Here is a 25,885-nt window from a genome sequence, read left to right as displayed (position 1 = left end):
GCCACCATCTTGGTTTGGGTTGCCATTCCACAGGATTTCATTGTGTTCATCCAAGTAGTTTCAGTCTCCTTTTGATGTGGTTTACTTGGACTGTGTAACAGCAATTAAGGTCATATGAATAAAACACTTAACACGCTTTGCACTTTCCCTAGGTGGAAGCAACCTTAGACCTACTAAACTGCCCTCTAGATGTAAGGCCTAAGAGTGGTTCTAAAGATATCTATCAGTAGCTAGGCAGCAGAGTGGTGCAGTAGAAGCATGCTGGGCCCATAAAGATAGCAATGAGTAGCTGTAGAGATGAAAGAAAAACAAAAAGAATGTGGAAGTCTAGGCAAGGGGGTTGTAAAAAGAGGAGAGGGGTCAACAGTGTAAAATACTACAGACTAGTACAACAGGATGAGAACCGAAAAGTGTTAACAGACTTTGACCCCAAGTGTTGGTGATCTCACAGTTTCAGAGGGCTGAGGATGAGAAAAGTGGAAGAATGACTAGAAGTGTGGAAACAGGTGCTAGAAGTGCTCACTACTCTCAACAAAACTTTGTCTCGTCGGCTAGGATTTACAATCAAGTGCTGCCAGTCCCAATCTAGTGTTCCCATTTCTCTTTTAGGGCCAGAAATATTCAACGTCTGAGGTAGAAGGAACCTTCAAAATCACTTATCAACCTCATTCTAGAAATGAGGAGAGAAGCTCTGAGAAGTGAAGTAATATTTATTTTCATTGAGTTTATATGTAATTTTAAATTCATAAATTCTATGGAAGATACAAAAATGCATGTTTAAATCTTGAATAATTTTTGAAAGTTTAAAAAACAGATTAAAAGAGTTAGAGTTTTTTTTAATTTTCAGTTATGGTGTTTGAGTTATTAAATTATACTGATGATCATCATGAGAAGCTTTCCATTATAGTCTTGACCCTTCTTGTATTATTATTCAGTCTACAATGGATAGGCAACAACATGTCAACTGAAAAATCATGAGATCTATAAATTTAGAAAGGAGATTTTATTTCTTATAATGAGTTACAACCTGCAGGCTGGCCATTCTGCAGGCTGGGAAGCCCAGGCTCCCACAGAGACAGTCAACAGGCACTTTGAAGGAGGTGGGGTTGGAGCAGAAGCTTTATGCTGAATGAATTGGCTAAAGAGACATATTCAACAGATTGTAAGAGGAGCTGTGAATCTTCACTAAGAGGGGTGCTGAATAAACATGCATGTGACATGCATCCCATGCTCACTGTGGAGTGGAAACTTAACATTTAAATGCATTACAGTCCCTATACATCAAAAGGAGAAGCAGAGACATGAATGTACTAGTGCTCAGTCTCTGTAAACCTGCCAGAACCAGTCCATAGTGGATGGTCTTTTATCAGGGGAAAGTTACTGAATCAGTCCCTTGTCCAATTAAACCTGCAGTTATGACTTGTGGAACACGAGGGTCTTGTTAGTCAACATCTTGCTATGGATGAGCCGCAATTATTTCAATATTGCTTATGTCGAGGGCAGTTCTTATTTAACAGCTAGAGAAAAATAAAAACATTGCAGCAGTTAAAACATAGGTTATTCTTTAAGTGTAGGTGTGAGTGACTTAACTCTTGCCTGGCATGGCCTTAGGTCTTGCTTATAATTTGTTATTGCCACAGAGTCCATTCTTTTAGCCTTCTGATCTCTATTTTAACATGAATGCTTGTCAGTTGTTGAGTCTAAGCCCTCAAAGGGAGGGGGAGCCGAGCTTGGTGGCATGTGCACCTGTACTCCCAGCTATTCCTGAGGCTGAAGCGGGAGGATCGTTTGAGCCAGAGGTTGGAGGTTGCAGAGCTACGATCCTGCCACTGCACTCCAGCCTGGGGGACACAGTGAGACCCTGTCTCAAAAAACCAGGGGTGAGGGGGACGTGATAAGGGAGGAGGTAGGGGGTTATAGCGAGGCGTGTCCGTCCTTCTGTCCCGTCAGGGACAGGAATTCAGCTTTTAAGGTTTATCGGGGGTCCCCTTAGCCAAAAGGGGGTCCGTTCAGTCGGTTGTGGGGCTTAGGATTTAATTTTTAGTTCTCAAACAGTAATAAAGATAATGATAATCTTGACCATACGGGATGCTGTGCCAAGCACCACTTAACAAACACTGTCATCTCATTCAGTCCTCACAAGAGTCCTATTTTACAGATGAGAAAAGTGAGACTTCAAGGGATAACTCGCTCTAGATTCAATAAACTGACTCAAAAGCCTTTTAACATTTTGTACAATACCTTTTATGTTTGTTTATTTAACTGTCCAGTTGGGCCACTAAAGTACAGATAAAAACTGGGGAATGTAAGCTAGACTGGTCATTTCCCTGGGGTGAGAGAAACGCTTTCAACACTATCCGTCCATCGTATCACGCCTAAGGTATCCCATAGACATCCCTCACCCCTCCACCCACTCATGCCTGTTTGAAGCAAGACTATCAAGACCGAAACACACCGGGCGCCTAAGGCACCACTCCCCGCTACCTACCGAGGTGCCTCCTGCAGGCTCCTTACCGCAAGCCTGCAAACTCGCCCTGCCGGGCTCGGAGTGCAATTAGGCTTTGGGGTGGTTTGGCTCTCCGGCTTTCCGTAGCCTCTGGCCCCGCCCCCTAGCAACGCGCTGGCTTGTGTTAACAACCGGCCGGGGATCAGATGCTTGGGTCAGCTGGGGGGCTGCAGCGGCGCTACGCGGACTGTATGGCGGTGGCCTAGGCCCGTGGCGGAATTTTGGGACCTTTCGCGACTCTAGCGACTCTCAGGCTGCCTTCCCTTCTCGGTGGCGGGGCCTCTTTGGGCCCAGCGACTGCGGGCGCACTGTAGGACAGGAAGATCCCCCCACTCTCCACCCCGCCGCCACAGGCCATGTGGACAGAGGAAGCCGGGGCGACCGCCGAGGCCCAGGAATCCGGCATCAGGAACAAGTCTAGCAGTTTCAGTCAAATCCCGGTGGTTGGGGTGGTGACGGAGGACGATGAGGCGCAGGTATGAGCAGGTGTCTGTGCTTTCAGAGGTGGACGGGGTGGGGGTGAGGTCTCGAGACGGGGTCCAGACCTGGGGTGGCAAGGGTGGAACTGGGGACAGGAGTGAAGATGGGGGAAGCCGCGGGATGGAGATTCCAAGCGCAGAGCTAATCCTGATCCCCCACCCCCTGCGAATTGCACCGGTTGCGAGGGGCTGGCTGTTGTCAACCATCCTGTCCGGAGACCAGCGCTGTGTGGTCCTCTTGGAGGGTCCCAGCAAACTGAGTAGGCGGGGTTTTGCCGCGCTTCTTCGGAAAGTGGTCATAGAGCTACTGGGAGGAAAGGAATCATTCTTAGCAAAATCTGATTTGATGACCTGATCGGTTTGCACTGAACTTTTTAATACGTAGATCCCTGATACCGAGTGATGTTCTTCATATAGATGTAAATTTTCCCATGCTTAAATTTGCTGCGACTAAAGCCTGCACCCAGAGGGGAGGAAAACGCTGTTAAAATTAGAAATTCAGCATTTTTAAAATATGAAATTGGAAGCTGGTTGTTACAGGTTGGATCGGAGAGAACCGGGAGAGAACAGAGTTATTTGTTTTATTATGCTTGTACTGTATTTGGTTTTAGGTTTGCTTTCGTTATGAATACAAAATTCACTCTTGCAAGTTGATCTGTTGAGAAATTCCAATTGAGGCCCTTGGATCTAAATTCGAGGCGGAGGTGTTTAGAAACCCCAAGTTGTTTGTTTCCTACTAGGATTCCATTGCTCCCCCAGAGAGCCTTGATCGTGCCTTAAAAGCCGCGAATTCCTGGAAGAACCCTGTCCTGCCTCACACTAATGGTGTGGGGCCACTGTGGGAATTCCTGTTGAGGCTTCTCAAATCTCAGGCTGCGTCAGGAACCCTGTCTCTTCCGTTCACATCCTGGAGCCTTGGAGAGTTCCTTGGGAGTGGTCAGTTGACTGGGGAATACAGTTGAGCTCTCTGAGGTCTGACATTTACGCAGTAACCTGCGGAGCAACAGCACTTTGCATGAGGAGAAATAGGTGTTAGGGAAATTTGCCTAATCGATTTTGTGGACCTATTCCCATCTGGGCGGGGAGAATTTTGAGGAACAATAGCTCTCCACTCCCTGGGCTGCAAGAAAGATCAACAGTACAGCCATACTCCCAGGCAAGGGGCAAAACTGAAAAGTATGTGAATTTGACAACTGATGGCTCTCAGTCTTCCTTTACTTGCTCCAAGAAAAATTGGGCGCCGTTATACAAGGCAAGCAAGCGTGGCTTTTTTTTTTTTTTAAGGAAAAATACTTTTTAAAAGCCATTGCCAAAATAGTCCAAAACATACCAAATAAAACAAGTATACCTGTGTATATGTGTGTGCATTTTCTCCCCATTTTAATTTTCTTTCTTTTCTTTCATTACTACTGCTCTTTCCAGGGCCTAGGATTCTCTTCCAAGAAGAAAGCAGTCAATTTGCATTAATTCATGTTTCTGACTTGTTAATAACTTATTCTAGGAGTAGTAACATTTTCGAAGTACTGAGGAAAAAGGTAGTTTCTCCCCAAATAAATAGAATAGGAACTTTTTATAGCTGGGAGAAATCTTAGTGATCCTCAGGCTTCTTGTTTTTTGCCTGTGGTTGTTTTTACAAACGAGAACCCTATGTTCATGAGAAGTTAACTGAGTTACTCAGTTTCTTTACTCATAGAATGGGGGTCTAGAGACCCTGGAACGAAAAAATGATAACCTTTTAGGCCTCTGCCTTAGGCCAGTTTAGGAAAGATACTGGGAACTGTTTCCAGTTCTTTCAAACCACTGCACATTTGCAAACTTCTCTTCTGCCTATGTGTGCTTCGGAGACAGTGTATCCTAGTGGCTAAAGGTGAGAGTATCACAACTACTTCAGTTCATTGTCAGCTTCATCACTTACCAGCTATGTGACCAAAGGCAAGTATCTTAACCTTTCTATCAAATGGAGATAATGATAATACTCATGTCCATTGTAAAGATTAAATGAAATAATACATATAGGCCGGGCGCGGTGGCTCACGCCTGTAATCCCAGCACTTTCGGAGGCTGGGGAGGGCGGATCATGAGTTTAGGAGATTGAGACCATCCTGGCCAACATGGTGAAACCCGGTCTCTACTAAAAATACAAAAATTAGGTGGGCGTGGTGGCGCATGCCTGTAGTCCAGCTACTCGGGAGGCTGAGGCAGGAGAATCACTTGAACATGGGAGGCGGAGGTTGAAGTGAGCCAAGATTGTGCCACTGCACTCCAGCCTGGCGACAGAGTGAGACTCCGTCTCAAAAAAACAAAACAAAACAAAACAAAAAGAAATAATATATAAGCAAACTTATACAATAATATAGAGAACTTATACAGAGACCTATATATTGAAAACAAGCAGTTATCAACATCATCATTGTCATTGTCATCATCCTTTATCCAGGGAACTAGAGCTCATAAAGTTATTTGGGCCTTAAAGCTAAGGGATTCTCTAGAATTCTGATTGTTCCCACTGGCTTCCAGGATGTGAGAGTGAGACTGGATGCCCCTGAAATCTTACTTGCTTTAATGCAGATTTCAGTCTGCTCACTTTATCCCTTCAGAGATGTTTCTAAGTTGCAGCTGGATTTCCTAATATAGAAATGCTATTTTGGCTACCTGGGCTTTTGATAGCTGTTTTATATCATTTTCTTTATTACAGACCTAAATTGAACCTTTCAGTTACCCTAACCATAGTTTTTAGTAATTAAAGAAATAGGCTTGAATATTGCTGCCTAAGTCAGCAGGTAAAATGTACGGATTATTATGCTGATTTTTCTGTGTGTATGCTTTACTTCTGCATTAAGTGGTATTTTTTTCCTGCATCTTTCACAAAAATAACTTTTGTAAAAGGCAATAGCACCTATAAATTCTATCTAAGCTACTACAAATGGTATTCACAGAGTATTAGATTTTTCTAACTTTAATAACTTTGAAATGTTCTCTGATAGAATTATGGAAAATGTAAATATAGATTATGAGTAAAGTTATTAGTAAATAGGGAAAACAATAGTTTAGGAATCTGGGATTTTGAATTGTTATTTTCGTTCCATGTTGTGAACTTCTTATAGACATATACTATGTAAGCATTATACCTTCAAATTTTCTCTCTATAAAAATTTTGATAATCCCTACTGTAGTGATTCCAGTGTCTTCTTTTTTAAAGTGATTATCATACTTTTCCAGTTTCGAAACAATAAAATAGTACCAGAATTTTCGTGGCCATTTTCTAATTGTGAGGAACTTAGGACATGTTGCTTGCCCTTTCTGTGTCTGTTTCCTCATCTGTAACAGATATTTTTAGATACGCCTACCTCGTCGAATTATTGTGAGAATTAAAGTATTTGTAAGGCATTTAGCACAGTGCCCAGCACATACATTCTAAGTGCCCCATAAATGGTAACTTTCTGCTATTATTAATGACTCTAGTCATAACAGCTTTATTAAATTATTAAATAAATTCAGATGATATTTACAGGGTTATATGGTTTGGCTTTGTGTCCCCACCCAAATCTCATCTCGAATTGTAATCCCCAGGTGTTGAAAGAGGGACCTGGTGGGAGGTGATTGGATCATGGGGGTGATTTCCCCCATGCTGTTTTAGTGATAGTGAGTTCTCACGAGATCTGATGGTTTTATAAGAGGCTCTTCCTCTTTGCTTTCTCTCTCTGTCTTTCCTGCCACCTGTAAAGAAGGTCTTTGCTTCCCCTTTGCCTTCCGCCATGATTGTTTTTCCTGAGGCCTCCCTAGCCAGGTGGAACTGTGAGTCAATTAAACCTCTTTCCTTTATAAATTACCCAGTCTTGGGTGTGTCTTTATAGCAGTGTGAAAACAGACTAATACACTGGGTATCAAAACCTACCAAATAGGAAGATAGTTCTCAGATTGTTTTTCTAGTATTAATCCCAGTGTTTATGTGGCTCTGGCTTCCTACAGGAAGGTAGAGGTAATGTAGTTTAAAGGGTGCTTTATCCCCTGGAGAGTGATGGGATTGGCAGTGAAATTCACCTTAATCATATGTTGAAATCACAAGATATCTAATTGGTTACCCTTTATCTATTTTCTATTTAATGTTGTTCCCCTCATTCTAAAGAATCCCAACCCCCTTTAGAGCAGTGCTTCTCAAACTTTAATGTGCATGTGGAGCACATGGGGATCTTATTAAAATGTGGATTCTGATTCTGTAGGTCTTAGATGAACCCCAGTACTCCGCTTTTCTAACAGGTTTCCAGGTGATGCTTGTGCTGCTAGTTGGAGGACCTCATTTTCCACTTTGAATAACAATTAATATAGTGATTAGTTGACTGGCGTAGGTATCATGCCTGAACTTCCTTGCTCAAATTTGCTCTCCCTCTGAGAACCCATGAGAACTTCCACAATCATTTAGTTGATATCATATCCTGTCACTGCCAGTAATACTTCCATGAACTGTGTGCTTAAAATTGTCTAGCCTTGTTTATAGGGTTTTTGCAAGAAATAACCTCTGTAGTTGGCTGCATGTGTCTATAGTGCCAGCTACTTGAGAGGCTGAAGCAGGAGGATTGCTTGAGCCTAGGAATTCGAAGCCAGCCTGGGCAGCATAGGGAGACCCCCACTCTTTAAAGAGAGTGAGAGAGAGAGAGAGAGAGAGAGAGAGACTCTTTGGTTGTCCATTGAGGAGTCAGGCAGAGAACTAAGGAACAAAGAACCAGAGTTTCTACATTAGACAGACCTGCTGGCCCATTTATTATTAATAGCTATGTGGCTTTAACAAGTTAAGTCCCAGGGCCTCAGTTTCATTAAGAGGGATAATAGTGCTACCATTACTTGGTAGATTTGAAGATTAATTGCGATCAAAAATGCCAGACACATGAAAGGACTACTATAAGTGTTAGTCTCTTTCCCTGTAACTGAGTATCAAATGAGCAGGTTTCTCCCCTCTGAAATGTCCCTGGGTAAAGTGGGAAATAAGTTCATCCTATAATTTGAATGAAGTAAGTCTGATTTTCTTCAAAGCAATTTATTAAACTTTTGATCTTAAAAGGTTTTGTGAATGCTTTTACAATTTCTCCATAAACATCTTAAGATGATAGTATTTTGGTATTTACATATGCATGTTCTGTTTTGTTTCTACTCTCTGCTTGTGTGATCTCATTTACCCAAAATCTTCAATTGTCACGTTAAGCCTATGATTCAGAAACCTCTGCCCCAAATTTTTCTCATCTCCAACCCCCAACACAAACCTCTTCCTCCAGCATTCCCTGTCTCAGGAAATGGTGAAATCATTTATGTAATTCCTCAAGCCAGGGAATTATCTTCAGCTTTTTCCTTCTTTCTCCCACTGCGTCCAGTAACTCATTAGGTCTTCATGAATCTACCTCTTGATGTTTTTAATTCCATTTGCTGTTGTCTATACCAGTTGCTGCTACCCATTCAAGGCCCAAAGTTACAATCTACCTCCAACCCAGTCTTCTCCAGTTCAGTCTCACACAGCATACAAGATGATCTTTTCACAATTAAATTCTTCTGGTTAAATCTTGTGGAAATAAATGAAGGCTACCACAATAAACAGAGACTGTTTATTCAGCGGTTGCTATAGGGAGGGAGTCAGCCACTATCACTTTTTGGCAGAGACTCCAATGCAGCCTGGAAGCTTTATAGTGGAAAAAAGAAAGGTGTGGGGGAGGCTTCAGGTCTACTCTAATTGTAGGTTGCTGACATGGGAAAGCTGGAGGTGGGCTAGCTAGAAGTAGGGTATCCTCTGTGATTGACTTGGAAAGCATATTTGTCTTTCTCTGGTTGGTCTTAAGTTGGAAGCAGAGGGACAAAAACCGGGAAAGCTGGCAGTCATTGGCCAAATCCTGACTCTTCTGAGCCAATTGCTGCAGAGGTTGTTGGCCAGAGTTATTTTGTCACATGTAGTCTGACCAGTTCTGTTTATATGTTCAGTCTCAAACCATTCAATGGCTTTTTAAGATCCTTGTGTTACATACAAAGCCTTCTATAAAATCCCATGCCAGACCAATAGCTGCATGAGGTGAGGACATTGTTATTCCCCACACCTAGCACAATTCCTGAAACAAAAAAACCTACTAATAAATAGTTATAGAAGGAAGAAAAGTCTAGGGAAGGTAGAGGGAGAGAGAGAAATCTTTAAAAATCTTCCAAGCAGGTAAAACTAGAGTAACATGAAATGGACAATGCAAGATAAATCTAAGAGGAATCTATGCTTTAATCTTTACTACTCTCTGTTCTTTTAAAAATTATACCTGCTCATTTGGAGAAAAAATCTGAAAATACACACAAATATTAGAAAGAAAATCCTGCATTGGGCTGGCCCAAGTGCAGTGCTGTTTACAGCTAATTGATTACAGCCAGTTACGGATTTCTTCCTTTTCCATTCCCACTGCTTCCCTTGATTAACCTTAAAAAAAGAAAAAAAAAAAGAAAAAAAAAAAATCCTGCATTGACATTTCATTCCAATATCCTTGTCTAACCTTCTAAACAAATATTTCAGAAAACCAGAAAAGAAAAACCCACTCTGTGTGTGTGTGTGTGCGTGTGTGTGTGTGTGCATATAAAATCTGAGAGTGTAGGAGGAAAAGAGAAAAGACAGCTGAGGTAGTGGTGGATATCACTGCCATATCCCCAAATCTTAAAAGGCAGAAGTCTATTTACCAAAATTTTTTGTAATGGTAAATTTAACTATTTAACAGTAATATTTAACAATTTTTAATTGTAACATAAGACCAGGTATAGATTAGTATTTAGTAAATTCTTTTTAAAATTATTTTTAAAAGTAAAAATGGCTGGGCATGTTGGCTCATGCCTGTAATTTCAAAACTTTGGGAGGCTGAGACTGGCAGATTGCTTGAGCCCAGGCGTTCCAGAACAGCCTGGGCAACGTGGCGACACTCTATCTCTACAAAAACTACAAAAATTAGCAAAGTGTGGGGTGGTGTGCCTCTGTAGTCCCAGCTGCTCAGGAAGCTGAGGTGGAAAGATTACCTGAGCCCAGGGAGGTTGAGGTAAGCAGTGAGCCGTGACTGCACCACTGCACTCCAGCCTGAGCAACAGAGTAAGGCTCTATGTCAAAAATAAATAAAAATAAATATAATTTTGAGTAAATGAGCTCATTCAGATACTTACTCCACAGACTTAAAGTTAGCATGTTTCATTACAAATTGTTTTTGATGCCATGACATCTCAGTTAGGATTAATTTTTTAAAATTGTTTTTGAAAGAAATTTCTTGAGATCAGAATATATGAATTTGTAATTTTTAAAGGCAAGGAAATACTAAAACTAAGACAATGTAATAATGATTATGTAGAAGTATGGAAAAGTATGTATTGCTGATTTAAAACTCAGAAGCTGCTGTGGTATTAACTAACACTAAGTGAAATTATGTAAAATACTTATGCATGTAAGGAAAAACAAAATATATAAAAATAAAAATAGATGCATTTACTACATTATAGGAATAAGTAGGATTTTTTCGCTTTTGTATATCTTTTATATCATCATTACATCACCTTTTCAAACATTTATTTTAAAGTAGAAGTAAGCGTGAGAGCAGGAAAGAGGATACAAAGGAAACTGGGAGAGCTTAACTCCCGTAATGGGGGTAAGCACTGTGACATAACACTGAATTAAGATAAAATGTCAGGTAGCAAGGCATTAACCTCCAAGATAAATATAGTCAAAACCACTCTTAGAATTTGTAGATCTCTGTATCATCATAAATACTTTACCTCTGATCGGATTATTTCATTTTTTTTGTTGTTGGGGTTGTTTGTTTTGTTTTGTTTTGCTATTTGTATTTGTTTGTTTGTTTTTTGAGAGGGAGTCTCACTCTGTCACCCAGGTTGGAGTGCAGTGGCGTGATCTCAAATCACTGCAACCTCCACCTCCCGGGTTCAAGCAATTCTTCTGCCTCAGCCTCCCGAGTAGCTGGGATTACAGGTGCCCACCATCACACCTGGCTAATTTTTTGTATTTTTAGTAAAGACAGGGTTTCACCATGTTCGCTAGGCTGGTCTCGAACTCCTAACCTCAGATGATCCACCCGCCTCCACCTCCCAAGCTCTGGGATTACAGGCGTGAGCCACCGCGGCTGGCCTTGTTTTGCTATTGAGTTGTGTTCCTTGTATATTCTTGTTATTAATCCCTTGTCAGATGGATAGGTTGCAAATATTTTTCCCATTTTTTGGGTTGTCTCTTCACTCTGTTAATTGTTTTCTTTCCTGTGGGTACACTTTTTAGCTTGGTGTAATCCCGTCTGTCTATTTTTGCTTTTGTGGCCTGCGCTTTTGAGGTCCTACCCAAAAAACCTGTGCCCAGACCAGTGTCCTAAAGTGTTTCCCCAATGTTTTATTCCAGTGACTTCTTAGTTTGGGGTCTTATATTTAAGTTTTTAATCCATTTTGATTTGATTTTTTTATTTGGTGAGACATAAGAGTCTAGTTTCATTCTTCTGCATATGTCTATCCAGTTTTCCTGACACCATTTATTGAAGAGACTGTTCTTTCCCCACTGTATGTTCTTGGTACCTTTGTCAAAAATGATTTGGCTGTGAATGCAGGGACTTATTTGTGGGTTCTCTGTTCTGTTTCATTAGCCTATGTGTCTGTTTTTATGCCAGTACCATGCTGTGTTGGTTACTATAGTTTTGCAGTATATTTTGAAGTCAGGTAGTGTGGTGCCTCCAGCTCTTTTCTTTTTGCTCAGGATTGCTTTGGGTGCTCGGGGTCTACTACTTAAACTTTGGATGATAGTACCCATTTCCTTCCCCGTTTACCTATGAATAACTTTATTATAATATAGCCTCTTCTTGGTTGCATTTTCCAAGTATTTATTAAGCAACTAACAATATTATATGTCAGGCCCAGTGTTGGATGCCAGGAGTGCCTGAAAGCAAAAAAATTTTTGCTCTTAAGAGAACTTTGGGGCAGGGAGTGGTGGGGAACGAACACGTAGACCCTTTCAGAACAATGTGATGGGAATTTTAATGGATATAAACTTAGGGTGCTATGAGAGCACGGCATTTTTCTAGCCTTTTTCATCCTTTGGGAAGGTAACACCTGAGCTTCGTCTTGAAGGACCTGTGGGAATTAACCAAGGAGAGGAGTAGGAATGTAACAACATGAGTGACAACAGAGGAGATGTGAGAGGCATTAATGGGGAGTCATTGAATAGTTTAGATGGGTCATGTTCAGGTTTGAGTTTTATTGTTCTGATGGTAGAATAGAAGATGGTATTGAAGGGTGCAAGAGTGGAGTCGATGAGAACAGCAGGAACCCCGTGAAATTAAGTAAGAGCTAAAAACTGAATAAATCAGTAAGATGGAATGGGCTCAAGAAATATTTAAGATGTAAAATCTGTAGAACTTGGAAGTTCCTGTTTTTTTAATGTGGATGACTGGAAGAATGCTGGTACTAACTGAGATAAGGGGACACCTAGTTGAGAAAAGCAATCTCCCACCTGTAGTTTAGAAGCTACTCTTACCATGTATCTGCATAGGCAAACTTAGTGTAATGTGTATACAAGATAATTTTATTTCTCAACTTATGGAAGTACTATTATTCTAAATATTTTCTTGGGCCCTTCAGGGCTGATGAAATTTTAAAACATTAAGATTATACGAAATACTAGAATTCAGGAGGAGTTTTTTACTCCAAAATCTATTTATTCCTGTAAGTTTTCATCTACTTTTCATTCTCCCCTTACTATCTTAGTGTCATAAAACATTTTTTAAGTTACCAAGGGAAAGTATCATATAAATTAGTGTGTTAGATATGACTTATTGATATAGAAGATGATATAGAATAGTAAGAGTTGTATGTTTTTTAGGGTGTTTTCAAGCCTATGGACCTTAATCGTGTCATCAAACTCCTCGAAGAGACTGATAAAGTGAGTAAGCTTTGAGAGAAAATTACTCCACTGCATTACTTACAAACTATTTCCCTGAAAGGTCACATATATTCCTTCAAATGTAAGTCTCATTTATCTCCTTTTGTTGAAAACATTTTAAATAGTACATATCTTATATTCAAGGACTGTTTAAATTTAGTATGAATATATTTAATGAAGTGGGGAGACTGGAGGAAGAGAATAGATTTGCTTTTATGAGATGGACAAACCCATGGTGGCTGTAACAGAAGGAATCCTAAGAGTACAGAAAGGATCATCTAGCCTCTGTTAAGTGCTTGTTACCTAGTAGGATTGGAGGAGGGAAATGGTAGAAAACAGGTTACCATGGTGTACTAATTATGAAATCAGGATAGATACACACAAACACGTACACACAGATAATTTATTTTGAGAACAATCATATATAAGATGTAATGGAAATTAAGTTATTTTAGACACAAGACTCAAAATTGGGAAAGTAGGCATTGAGAGAAAAGATAACAAATGTATATGCACACATGCTCATATACCACCTGATGTTATCAAGAATTGACTGAATGTCTAAAAGCCAGCCACACTAGGAACTTATGTGGTGATTTCCAAAAAGGAATACATATTGTTAGTAAGTAGAAAATGAGTTGACCCCAAATGCCCATCAATGATAGACTGGATAAAGAAAATGTGGCACATATACACCATGGAATACTATGCAGCCATAAAAAAGGATGAGTTCCTGTCCTTTCCAGAGACATGGATGAAGCTGGAAACCATAATTCTCAGCAAACTAACACAGGAACAGAAATCCAAACACCACATGTTCTCACTCATAAGTAGGAGGTGAACAATGAGAACACATGGACACAGGGAGGGGAACGTCACATACCAGGGCCTGTCAGGGGATGGGGGACTATGGGAAGGATAGCATTAGGAGAAATACCTAATGTAGATGACGGGTTGATGGGTGCAGCAAACCACATGACACGTGTATACCTATGTAACAAACCTTCACATTCTGCACGTGTATCCCAGAACTTAAAGTATAATAAAAAAACATTTTTTTTAAGTAAATGGGTTGACCATAGTATAGCCTATCAAAAGAAAACAATGTCCTATGAATAGGAGGCACAAAAATTTGGTCACTGTTTTAACATTTTTTATTCTCTGCTTTTTTACATAGAAAGGAGAAAAAATGACTATTGGAATAATTTATCTTTTGCTGGCTATCATTGTTGTGAAAAGTTATTTTTTATTGTGACTATATCTACATTTCCTTAAAAAACCACAACTACATAGAGCGCCTATTAGCTGTTTAATAAGGCTACAGAGAAAAAGTATAGACAATATCACAGCTTTTCAGGAACATTTAAGATTAAAAGGACAGACAGAATTCAGTCATGGAAACACATCACTGTGTAGAAGTTTTACTTGCTTATTTTCATTTTTAATTGACTTAAGATGTTTGGCTTGCACAGAACACTGAGCATATTTTAGAGGTTAAAAATACAATCTCTACAGTCAGCTTTCCAAATTTGTCTCTAACATCGCCACTTTTTAGCTGTGTATTTTGGACACGTTACTTTAAAATGTTTCAGCTTGTGTTTCCTATTCTGGAAAGCAGAGATCATAGTAGTATCTTCCTAATAGGGTCATTTTGGAAATTAATGAAGTGATATGTATATATGGTACCCATGTGGTACATGACATAGAAAAAATATTCAATGTACTTTAGCTGTTGTTAATATTATTTCTGGAAACAATTACTGCTTTTACATTAACCTGGTTTTGATTCCCAATTTCCTAATCAAATTTAAATAATAGTTTATTTTTGATACATAATGTCTGTAAATGTTTATGGGGTACTTGTGATATTTTGTTACATGCATAAAATGTGTAACGATCAAGTCAGAGTATTTAGGCTATCTACCACCTCTAGCATGCATCATTTCTATGTGTTGGGAGCATTTCAAATCCCCTCTTCTAGCTAGTTTGAAATATACAATACATTGTTGTTAACTTTAGTCACCCTACTTTGCTAACAAATATTCACTACCACAGTCTTCCTACCTTTTGTAATTATCATTCTAGTCTATATCTCCATGAGAACAACTTTTTTAGCTTCCACACATGAGTGAAAATGTGTGATATTTGTCTTTCTAAACCTGGCTTATTTCACTTAATATCTTCTAGTTCCATCCATGCTGCTACAAATGACAGAATTTCATTCTTTTTATGGCTTAATAGTATTCCCTTGTATATATAGACCATATTTTCTTTATCCGTTCATCTATTGATGGACACTTAAGTTGATTCTGTATCTTTGCTATTGTGAGTAGTGCTGCAATAAACATGGAACTGTAGGTATCTCATTGATATACTGATTTCCTTTCCTTTGGATAAATACCCAGTAGCGAGATTGCTAGATCATACAGTCATTCTGATAGTTTATTTTTACCTTCACTGTTTCAGAAAACATTTTATAACGTTTACATTATAATATAGTAATTTAAGAATTACTTGATAATTTTAAAGTGTCTACTTTTATGTTGAAGAATTTTTTAAAATCTCAACAGATTTAATAGCACAAAAGAACTAAAATAGGTCATTTGTTTTAGGATGGCTTGGAAGAAAAACAACTTAAATTTGTCAAGAAACTGGTACAGTGTTATCAGAATGGACTTGTATCCTTTACATATATATGTATGTTCATTTCATTTATTCTGAAACGAGAATTTCTATTAGAAAATGTGTTAGTTTTCCATTGCTGTTGTAACAAATTACCACAAATTTGATGGCTTAAAACAACATAAAGTTATTATCATACAGTTTTGGAGGTTAGAAGTCCAAAATCAGCCTCAATGGACTAAAGTCAAGATGTTAGCAGGGCTGGTTTCTCCTCAAGACTCTAGAGAGGAATCATTTCCTTGCCTTCCCCAGCTTCTGGAGGCTTCCTACATTCCTTGCCTCATGCCCTCTTCCCCCCACTGGCATCACTCTCACCTCTGCTCCTGTCATCACATCATCTTCTCTCTCTGACCCTCCCTCCCTCTTTCCTTTATAAGGATCCCTGTGATTACGGTGGGCCCACCTGGATAATCTAGTATAATTTTCTCATCTCAAAATTCTTAATCATATGTGAAAAGTCCCCTTTGCTATGTAACATAGTTACAGGTTCCAGGAATTCGGACATAGACATCTTGGGGAAGGCCATTAATCTGTCTACCACAGAAATACTGGGGAGGCCATTATTCTGTCTACCACAGAAAATATCTAACATTTCATGTTCTTTACAAGACTGTATTTTCTATCAGATAATGTAAATAAAATTGAAGAAACAATATAACACAAGTAACTGTGGATAATGTCAGTTTTTGTAGATTCAGAAAGACAATGGATGTAGTTAGAGGGCCAAGTCAAAGTCATTATTTCTATTAATTTACATGGGCAGTTGTACCTTTGATAAGCTTCTTAACTTCTCCACCCTTGTAAAGTAATAGAAGCTCATGAGGTTGTTAGCAAGATTAGATGAGATCATGTACATGCAAGTGCTTGATAATCTGCAAAATATTATATAAATATATTATCCCTACTAAATATACCACCTTGATCAGAATACATGGAAACCAGTGTGTCTTAAAACTATCTGTACATAAAAGCCAGGTGTGATGGCTTACACCTATAATCCCAGCACTTTGGGAGGCCAAGACAGGAGGATTGCTTGAGGCTAGGAGTTCAAGACCAGACTGGTCAACATACCAAGACCCTGCCTCTACAAAAAAACAAATAGCCAAGGTGTGGTGGTGTGTGCCCATATTCCTAGCTACTGGGAAGGCTAAGGCAGGAGGATTGCTGAAACCCAGGAATTCAAGGTTACAGTGATCAAAGATTGTGATACTATACTCCAGTGTGAACAACTGAGTGAGACCGTGTCTCAAAAACAAACAAACAAATACTACCTGTGGATAAGAACCAGTTTGTTTTGTTTTGTTTTGGGGGGTTTTTTGGTTTGTTTGTTTGTTTGTTTTTGACAGAGTCTCCATCCAGCCTTAGTTGCCCAGACTGGAGTATAGTGGGGCAGTCATAGCTCACTGCAACTTCAAACTCCTGGGCTTAAGCGATCCTCTCACCTCAGCCTCCCGAGTAGCTGGGACTACAGGAATGCACCCACCACACCCAGTTAATTCTTTATTTTTTTGTGGAGTCTCATTACGTTGTCCAGGTTGGTCTCGAATTCCTCAGCTCAAACAGTCCTCTCGCCTCAGCCTCCCAAAGTGCTGGGATTACAGGTGTGAGCCACCGCAGCTGGCCATTTTTTTTAACATTTACATATATATGCTATTGTAAAATACAATAAAAGTATCCCACAAATATTAGATTGTTATAAAAGTTTTTATATGTCCACTCTTGCTTTCTGTATTCATTTTGTCACAGACTGGTAAATACACTTCCAGAACTGACAGTGGTCCATAGACCACACTTTGAATAGTATTCATCTAAATCAAGCTTGTCCAACCCTCAACCTGTGGGCTGCATGCTGCCCAGGATGGCTTTGAATGCAGCCCAACACAAATTTGTAAACTCCTTAAAACATTATGATTTTTTTTTGACAATTTTTTTTTTAGTTCATCAGCTATCATTAGTGTTTGAGTATTTTATGTGTGACCCAAGACAGTTCTTCTTCCAGTGTGGGCCAGGGAATCCAAAAGACTGGACACCCTGAAAATGATCTTGAACAGTTGTCTGACTTGGTCTAAAGAAGTTATCAAGCCTATGCATTGTGGCTCATGCCTGTAATCTCAGCACCCTAGGAGTCTGAGGCAGGAGGATCATTTGAGGCCAGGAGTTTGAAACCAGCCTGGGCAACATAGCAAGACCCCATCTCTACCAAAAAAAAAATAGCCATGTATGGCGAAGCACACCTGTAGTTTTATCTTCTCCAGAGGCTGAGGCTGAGGTGGAAGGGTCGTTTGAGCCCAGAAATTTGAGGCTGCAGTGAGCTATGTTTGTGCCACTGTACTCCAACCTGGGTATGGGTGACTGAGTGAGATCCTGTCTCTAAAAAAAAAGAAAAAAAGAAAAGTTATCAAGCTCTAATATTAGCTCATTCCAGTTCAAAACCTCTTAAGACTTCCATTCAGGAAAATGTTTCTTATAATTTTATCTAAATCTTTTATTATATTTTAGCCTTGGTTTTATTTGGACCTGTTCAATCTTAGGACTTGTGTATATCAAGCCCTATTTACTGGTAGCTGAAAATGTCTACTAGCAGGGATTTCTTTTCCTATTTTAACCTGACACCTCAACACCTCCATTTTTTTTTTCTTCATGTTAAACCCTTGGTGGCAATTGGCTCTATTTCTGAATCCCTTTCGTAGGCTGGCTATAGAAGTTAGAGAAGTTAGCAAAGTTAGAGAAGTATCTTGTTCACTTCTCTAGGAAGTTAACAGAGCTTTCTATTTCCAGTGTACCCTGCTCTCCCATCTTTTCCTAAAAGGTCCTAGAAAAAGGCTAGAAGTAGTAAGATTCAACCAGGAAGTGTAAGTCACATCTACCATAATTTCTTAGCTGTAAAACAAAATCAATGAAATGTGTTTATGTGCCAGTAGGATTTTTTTTTTTTTTTTTTTGAGACAGAATCTCACTGTGTCACTCAGGCTGCAGTGCAATGGCACGATCTCAGCTCACTGCAATCTCCGCCTCCCGGGTTCAAGCAATTCTCCTGCCTCAGCCTCCTGAATAGCTGGGATTACAGGTACGCACCACCACGCCCAGCGAATTTTGTATTTTTCGTACAGATGGGGTTTTACCATGTTGGTCAGGCTGGTCTCGAACTCCTGACCTTGTGATCCACCTGCCTCGGACTCCCAAAGTGCTGGGATTACAGGCGTGAGCCACCACACCCAGCCAGCAGGATTTTTAAATACATAAAATAAAAGATGTTTTTATCTGAATATCTAGAAAGGCCATATTTTGCTTTCATATTAGTTTCAGATAAAATCCTAACCAATTTAAGCCTTAAACACAGGAAAATGCATCTCAGTTTAATATTAATAAAATAGTGGAGTAAAGTAATGTTTGGGTTGCTTTTTCTGAGACAGCATATGTTTGTGTGGGCAGGGGTAGGGGGTGAAGATGAAGGGTGTAATTGAGCCTAATCAATAAGTTAATGTTTTCAATGTGCTATTACTCATTGCCAGTGGGAAGTTATTGATCAACTGAATCTGTGTTGTAGCAGTTGGTAATCCAATTCTAAAGTTGTGAGAGGAAAAAAATGTTGAGTAGGCATTTACTGAGGCAAAAATGAAATTTTTTTTAAAAAATATGGTTCTAAATTTCCTTTTTTAGACTTCAAAATAAGAATAATTAAAACAGTATCTACCGCATTTGGCAAAATAGTTGGAATTCTATAGACTTTCTTCACAGAAATACTATAAAGAATATGTTAATAAAGATATTAATCTTTATTTTATTTCTTAACTAAAAATATTAAAGCCATTAAGGGATTTAGCACAGATATTTAAAATTCTGAATCTGTGTGCAGGAAAAATAAAAAACCAGCCTCATTTTATAGAATCTGCATATGATATCATAAAACTGTGTGGGTAAGTTATCTTTCTTTAACTTTATTTTGTAGTAACATGGAGTATTTTATTATGTTTCTTATATCACAAACATATTATGCATTATAGTGTAGCAGATTGCTACAGAACTCAGAAAACTTCAGTTCATCACTTGATTCCAGCAGTTGGTATTTCAGGTAATCAGTTTGCTGTGGTCTGAGATTGCTAGCCACAAGAGATTAAATTCTAAGTATATTGAAATGCTTTCTTGTAATTAGTTACTCTGAAGTAAATGCTAAATATTAGATGTAACCAAGGAATTATAGTATTTTCAGAAAATCTTTGAGTGAACTTATGGATATGCTTATAGTTTCAGTCTAGTTTTTTTCTCTGTCTTTAGAAAATTTTGGTCTCAAAGATATATTAGGTTATATATGTCATGTTTTATTTGATTTTTGAAATTTGAGTGAAGAATAAAAATCACCAGTTACATTTGATATATGTTTTAAAAATGTAAGTTAGAGGTAAGAATTGTAAAATTAACATGTCTTATTCTTTCTACTGTTGGTTCTCTAACAAGTTCTGGGAACTGAGTATATGGTGCTTCCTTGGTGTCACATAGTGGCTAATCTAGGTATATATTAAAATATCCATTTATAGTTGCTAAATGTAATGTAGTAGGGAGGAATAAACCTTTCTGACAATTTTACCTTCTGAACCTTTCTACCAATTTAACTTTTTAGATAGCAATTATTTATTTTAATATACAAATAATATATAAATAATAGAAAGGTTTAGTAGAATTATGCATACATGGTAGGTTCTAACTCTCACTTTTAGATTTACCAGCAATATTTAAAATTTTATGTTTTTTGATATCTGAATAAAATAGCCAAAATAATATATTGACTACCTATACCATGCCTTGCTTTTTAATAGATAGGGACAATGGAAAATAAATGGTTGCTCTGGTGTTTTCAAGGAACAAATTGGAAATTATTATTATATTGACATACGATTATATAATGTAAAACTTTTAAATCTCAAGGCTTTGCAAGTCCTAGAATGCCAAGTTTATAAGAATTGCTTTCAACATCTCTGCTCCTACAGAGCTCTGCACAAAGTTCATTCTCTATGAAAACTTGTGACTGAATGTTTAATTTTATAATATAATAAATCCTTTTTAGCTGCAGTCTTCATTTTCCCTCATATTTCATAATTATTCACATTGTTAATTTTTTCTACTTTTCTAATTTTGGTTTATGTCTAGATAACTTCTCTACGCCTCACCCTCACTTGTTTCTCTTTTCAAGACATTTTTGGAAGATAAAAACAATAAAAATAGAATAATAATGTCAAGCCTTTCCGTTCTGGCCTCCAAGTAGTATGGTTTTCTCACTGCATCAGAAGTATAATGCTAATTTTTTCATAAACTTTTTGGTTGAAAACTCTTCTGATGCTTTATCTTATAATAGATTGTCTCCTTTGCTAGAAAAGGAAAAAGTTTGGGAACAAAAAGTACTAGTTTTAGAGTCCTTCACTTTAGAGATGCAACAAGCAGCTGGATAACAAATATAATACGTTATTTGTTTCAAATGACAAATTCTGACAAACACTAGAAATGAACTTCTGTGGCATTTATAAAATTGTCCTTTTTGTAGCTTGCTCTTCAGATATCTTTAAATTCAAATTGGCCTGTGTACTTGCTATTGATACATCCTCATGTGATAGTTCTCAATGCCATTTTCAACTATTTCTTTAATTTTTCTTGAAAAATATGAATTGGCCGGGTGCGGTGGCTCATGCCTGTAATCCCAGCACTTTGGGAGGCCGAGGCAGGCGGATCACGAGGTCAGAAGATCGAGACCATCCTGGATAACACGGTGAAACCCCGTCTCTACTAAAAATGCAAAAAAATAGCTGGGTGTGGTGGCAGGCGCCTGTAGTCCCAGCTACTCGGGAGGCTGAGGCAGGAGAATGGCGTGAACCTGGAAGACGGAGTTTGCAGTGAGCTGAGATTGCGCCAACTGCACTCCAGCCTGGGCGACAGAGCAAGACTTCGTCTTGGAAAAAATAAAATAAGATAAATATATATATATATATGAATTAAAAATCCTCTCTCTATAGGATATGTTGTGCTTTAAATAGTACAGGAGATTCACATTTTGAACTCATGAAATGTCAAAATAGTTTATATATTTAAAAAATAACTTTTGAAAACTTAAGGGGGGAGGAGCCAAGATGGCCAAATAGGAACAGCGCCGGTCTACAGCTCCCAGCGTGAGCTACGCAGAAGATGGGTGATTTCTGCATTTCCATCTGAGGTACCGGGTTCATCTCACTAGGGAGTGCCAGACAGTGGGCGCAGGTCAGTGGGTGCACGCACCATGCACAAGCCGAAGAAGGGCGAGGCATTGCCTCACTCGGGAAGCGCAAGGGGTCAGGGAGTTCCCTTTCCTGGTCAAAGAAAGGGGTGACAGATGGCACCTGGAAAATCCGGTCACTCCCACCTGAATACCGTGCTTTTCCGAAGGGCTTAAAAAACGGCGCACCAGGAGATTATATCCCGCACCTGGCACAGAGGGTCCTATGCCCACGGAGTCTCACTGATTGCTAGCACAGCAGTCTGAGATCAAACTGCAAGGCGGCAGCGAGGCTGGGGGAGGGGCGCCTGCCATTGCCCAGGCTTGCTTAGGTAAACAAAGCAGCCGGGAAGCTCCAACTCCGTGGAGCCCACCACAGCTCAAGGAGGCCTGCCTGCCTCTGTAGGCTCCACCTCTGGGGGCAGGGCACAGACAAACAAAGACAGCAGTAACCTCTGCAGACTTAAATGTCCCTGTCTGACAGCTTTGAAGAGAGCAGTGGTTCTCCGAGCATGCAGCTGGAGATATGAGAACAGGCAGACTGCCTCCTCAAGTGGGTCCCTGACCCCTGACCCCCGAGCAGCCTAACTGGGAGGCACCCCCCAGCAGGGGCAGACTGACACCTCACACGGCCAGGTACTCCAACAGACCTGCAGCTGAGGGTCCTGTCTGTTAGAAGGAAAACTAACAAACAGAAAGGACATCCACACCAAAAACCCATCTGTACATCACCATCATCAAAGACCAAAAGTAGATAAAACCACAAAGATGGGGAAAAAACAGAGCAGAAAAACTGGAAACTCTAAAAAGCAGAGCGCCTCTCCTCCTCCAAAGGAACGCAGTTCCTCACCAGCAATGGAACAAAGCTGGATGGAGAATGACTTTGACGAGCTGAGAGAAGAAGTCTTCAGATGATCAAATTACTCCGAGCTACGGGAGGATATACAAACCAAAGGCAAAGAAGTTGAAAACTTTGAAAAACATTTAGAAGAATGTATAACTAGAATAACCAATACAGAGAAGTGCTTAAAGGAGCTGATGGAGCTGAAAACCAACGCTCGAGAACTACGTGAAGAATGCAGAAGCCTCAGAAGCCGATGCCATCAAATGGAAGAAAGGGTATCAGTGATGGAAGATGAAATAAATGAAATGAAGCAAGAAGGGAAGTTTAGAGAAAAAAAGAATAAAAAGAAATGAGCAAAGCCTCCAAGAAATATGGGACTATGTGAAAAGACCAAATCTACGTCTGATTGATGTACCTGAAAGTGACGGGGAAAATGGAACCAAGTTGGAAAACACTCTGCAGGATATTATCCAGGAGAACTTCCCCAATCTAGCAAGGCAGGCCAACATTCAGATTCAGGAAATACAGAGAACGCCACAAAGATACTCCTCGAGAAGAGCAACTCCAAGACACATAATTGTCAGATTCACCAAAGTTGAAATGAAGGAAAAAATGTTAAGGGCAGCCAGAGAGAAAGGTCGGGTTACCCTCAAAGGGAAGCCCATCAGACTAACAGCGGATCTCTCGGCAGAAACTCTACAAGCCAGAAGAGAGTGGGGGCCAATATTCAACATTCTTAAAGAAAAGAATTTTCAACCCAGAATTTTATATCCAGCCAAACTAAGCTTCATAAGTGAAGGAGAAATAAAATCCTTTACAGACAAGCAAATGCTGAGAGATTTTGTCACCACCAGGCCTGCCCTAAAAGAGCTCCTGAAGGAAGCGCTAAACATGGAAAGGCACAACCGGTACCAGCTACTGCAAAATCATACCGAAATGTAAAGACCATCGAGACTAGGAAGAGACTGCATCAACTAATGAGCAAAATAACCAGCTCACATCATAATGACAGGATCAAATTCACACATAACAATATTAACTTTAAATGTAAATGGACTAAATGCTCCAATTAAAGGACACAGACTGGCAAATTGGATAAAGAGTCAAGATCCATCAGTGTGCTGTATTCAGGAAACCCATCTCACGTGCAGAGACACACATAGGCTCAAAATAAAAGGATGGAGGAAGATCTGCCAAGCAAATGGAAAGCCAAAAAAGGCAGGGGTTGCAATCCTAGTCTCTGATAAAATAGACTTTAAACCAACAAAGAACAAAAGAGACAAAGAAGGCCATTACATAATGGTAAAGGGATCAATTCAACAAGAAGAGCTAACTATCCTAAATATATATGCACCCAATACAGGAGCACCCAGATTCATAAAGCAAGTCCTGAGTGACCTACACAGAGACTTAGACTCCCACACATTAATAATGGGAGACTTTAACACCCCACTGTCAACATTAGATCAACGAGACAGAAAGTCAACAAGGATACCCAGGAATTGAACTCAGCTCTGCACCAAGCGGACCTAATAGACATCTACAGAACTCTCCACCCCAAATCAACAGAATATACATTTTTTTCAGCACCACACCACACCTATTCCAAAATTGACCACATACTTGGAAGTAAAGCTCTCCTCAGCAAATGTAAAAGAACAGAAATTATAACAAACTATCTCTCAGATCACAGTGCAATCAAGCTAGAACTCAGGATTAAGAATCTCACTCAAAACTGCTCAACTACATGGAAACTGAACAACCTGCTCCTGAATGACTACTGGGTACATAACGAAATGAAGGCAGAAATAAAGATGTTCTTTGAAACCAACGAGAACAAAGACACAACATACCAGAATCTCTGGGATGCATTCAAAGCAGTGTGTAGAGGGAAATTTATAGCACTAAATGCCCACAAGAGAAAGCAGGAAAGATCCAAAATTGACACCCTAACATCACAATTAAAAGAACGAGAAAAGCAAGAGCAAACACATTCAAAAGCTAGCAAAAGGCAAGAAATAACTAAGATCAGAGCAGAACTGAAGGAAATAGAGACACAAAAAACCGTTCAAAAAATTAATGAATCCAGGAGATGGTTTTTTGAAAGGATCAACAAAATTGATAGACCGCTAGCAAGACTAATAAAGAAGAAAAGAGAGAAGAATCAAGTAGATGTAATAAAAAATGATAAAGGGGATATCACCACCAATCCCACAGAAATACAAACTACCATCAGAGAATATTACAAACACCTCTATGCAAATAAACTAGAAAATCTAGAAGAAATGGATAAATTCTTCGACACATACACATACACTCTCCCAAGACTAAACCAGGAAGAAGTTGAATCTCTGAATAGACCAATAACAGGCTCTGAAATTGAGGCAATAATCAATAGCTTACCAACCAAAAAGAGTCCAGGAACAGATGGACTCACAGCTGAATTCTACCAGAGGTATAAGGAGGAACTGGTACCATTCCTTCTAAAACTATTCCAATCAATAGAAAAAGAGGGAATCCTCCCTAACTCATTTTATGAGGCCAGCATCATCCTGATACCAAAGCCAGGCAGAGACACAACAAAAAAAGAGAATTTTAGACCAATATCCTTGATGAACATTGATGCAAAAATCCTCAATAAAATACTGGCAAATCAAATCCAGCAGCGCATCAAAAAGCTTATCCACCATGATCAAGTGGGCTTCATCCCTGGGATGCAAGGCTGGTTCAATATACGCAAATCAATAAATGTAATCCAGCATATAAACAGAACCAAAGACAAAAACCACTTGATTATCTCAATAGATGCAGAAAAGGCCTTTGACAAAATTCAACAATCCTTCATGCTAAAAACTCTCAATAAATTATGTATTGATGGGATGTATCTCAAAATAATAAGAGCTATCTATGACAAACCCACAGCCAATATCATACTGAATGGGCAAAAACTGGAAGCATTCCCTTTGAAAACTGGCACAAGACAGGGATGCCCTCTCTCACCACTCCTATTCAACATAGTGTTGGAAGTTCTGGCCAGGGCAATTAGGCAGGAGAAGGAAATAATGGGTATTCAATTAGGAAAAGAGGAAGTCAAATTGTCCCTGTTTGCAGATGACATGATGGTATATCTAGAAAATCCCATTGTCTCAGCCCAAAATATCCTTAAGCTGATAAGCAACTTCAGCAAAGTCTCAGGATACAAAATCAATGTACA

General features: G+C 39.4%; 1 protein-coding gene across 10 annotated transcripts in view; it reads left to right on the top strand.

Moving 5' to 3' along the window:
• The first annotated feature begins 2,598 nt into the window (after positions 1 to 2,598).
• CFAP69 (cilia and flagella associated protein 69) overlaps positions 2,599 to 25,885 on the top strand; it is a 70,994-nt gene continuing 47,707 nt past the window's right edge. For 3 of the 10 annotated variants that reach the window (XM_054559537.2, XM_002818266.6, XM_054559533.2), the window contains exons 1-4: positions 2,599 to 2,982; positions 12,848 to 12,907; positions 15,520 to 15,585; positions 19,397 to 19,506. In XM_054559537.2, coding sequence (XP_054415512.1) covers positions 2,863 to 2,982; positions 12,848 to 12,907; positions 15,520 to 15,585; positions 19,397 to 19,506 — 356 coding nt within the window. In that variant the 5' untranslated portion in view covers positions 2,599 to 2,862. The other 7 variants (XM_054559534.2, XM_054559535.2, XM_003777098.5 and 4 more) reach the window with 6 other exon arrangements.

This window comes from Pongo abelii, chromosome 6 (genome assembly GCF_028885655.2).
Source record: "Pongo abelii isolate AG06213 chromosome 6, NHGRI_mPonAbe1-v2.0_pri, whole genome shotgun sequence".
Lineage (NCBI taxonomy): Eukaryota > Metazoa > Chordata > Mammalia > Primates > Hominidae > Pongo > Pongo abelii.
The sequence above is the reverse complement of the archived record's forward strand: the minus strand, read 5'-3'. Positions and strand labels throughout refer to the sequence as shown.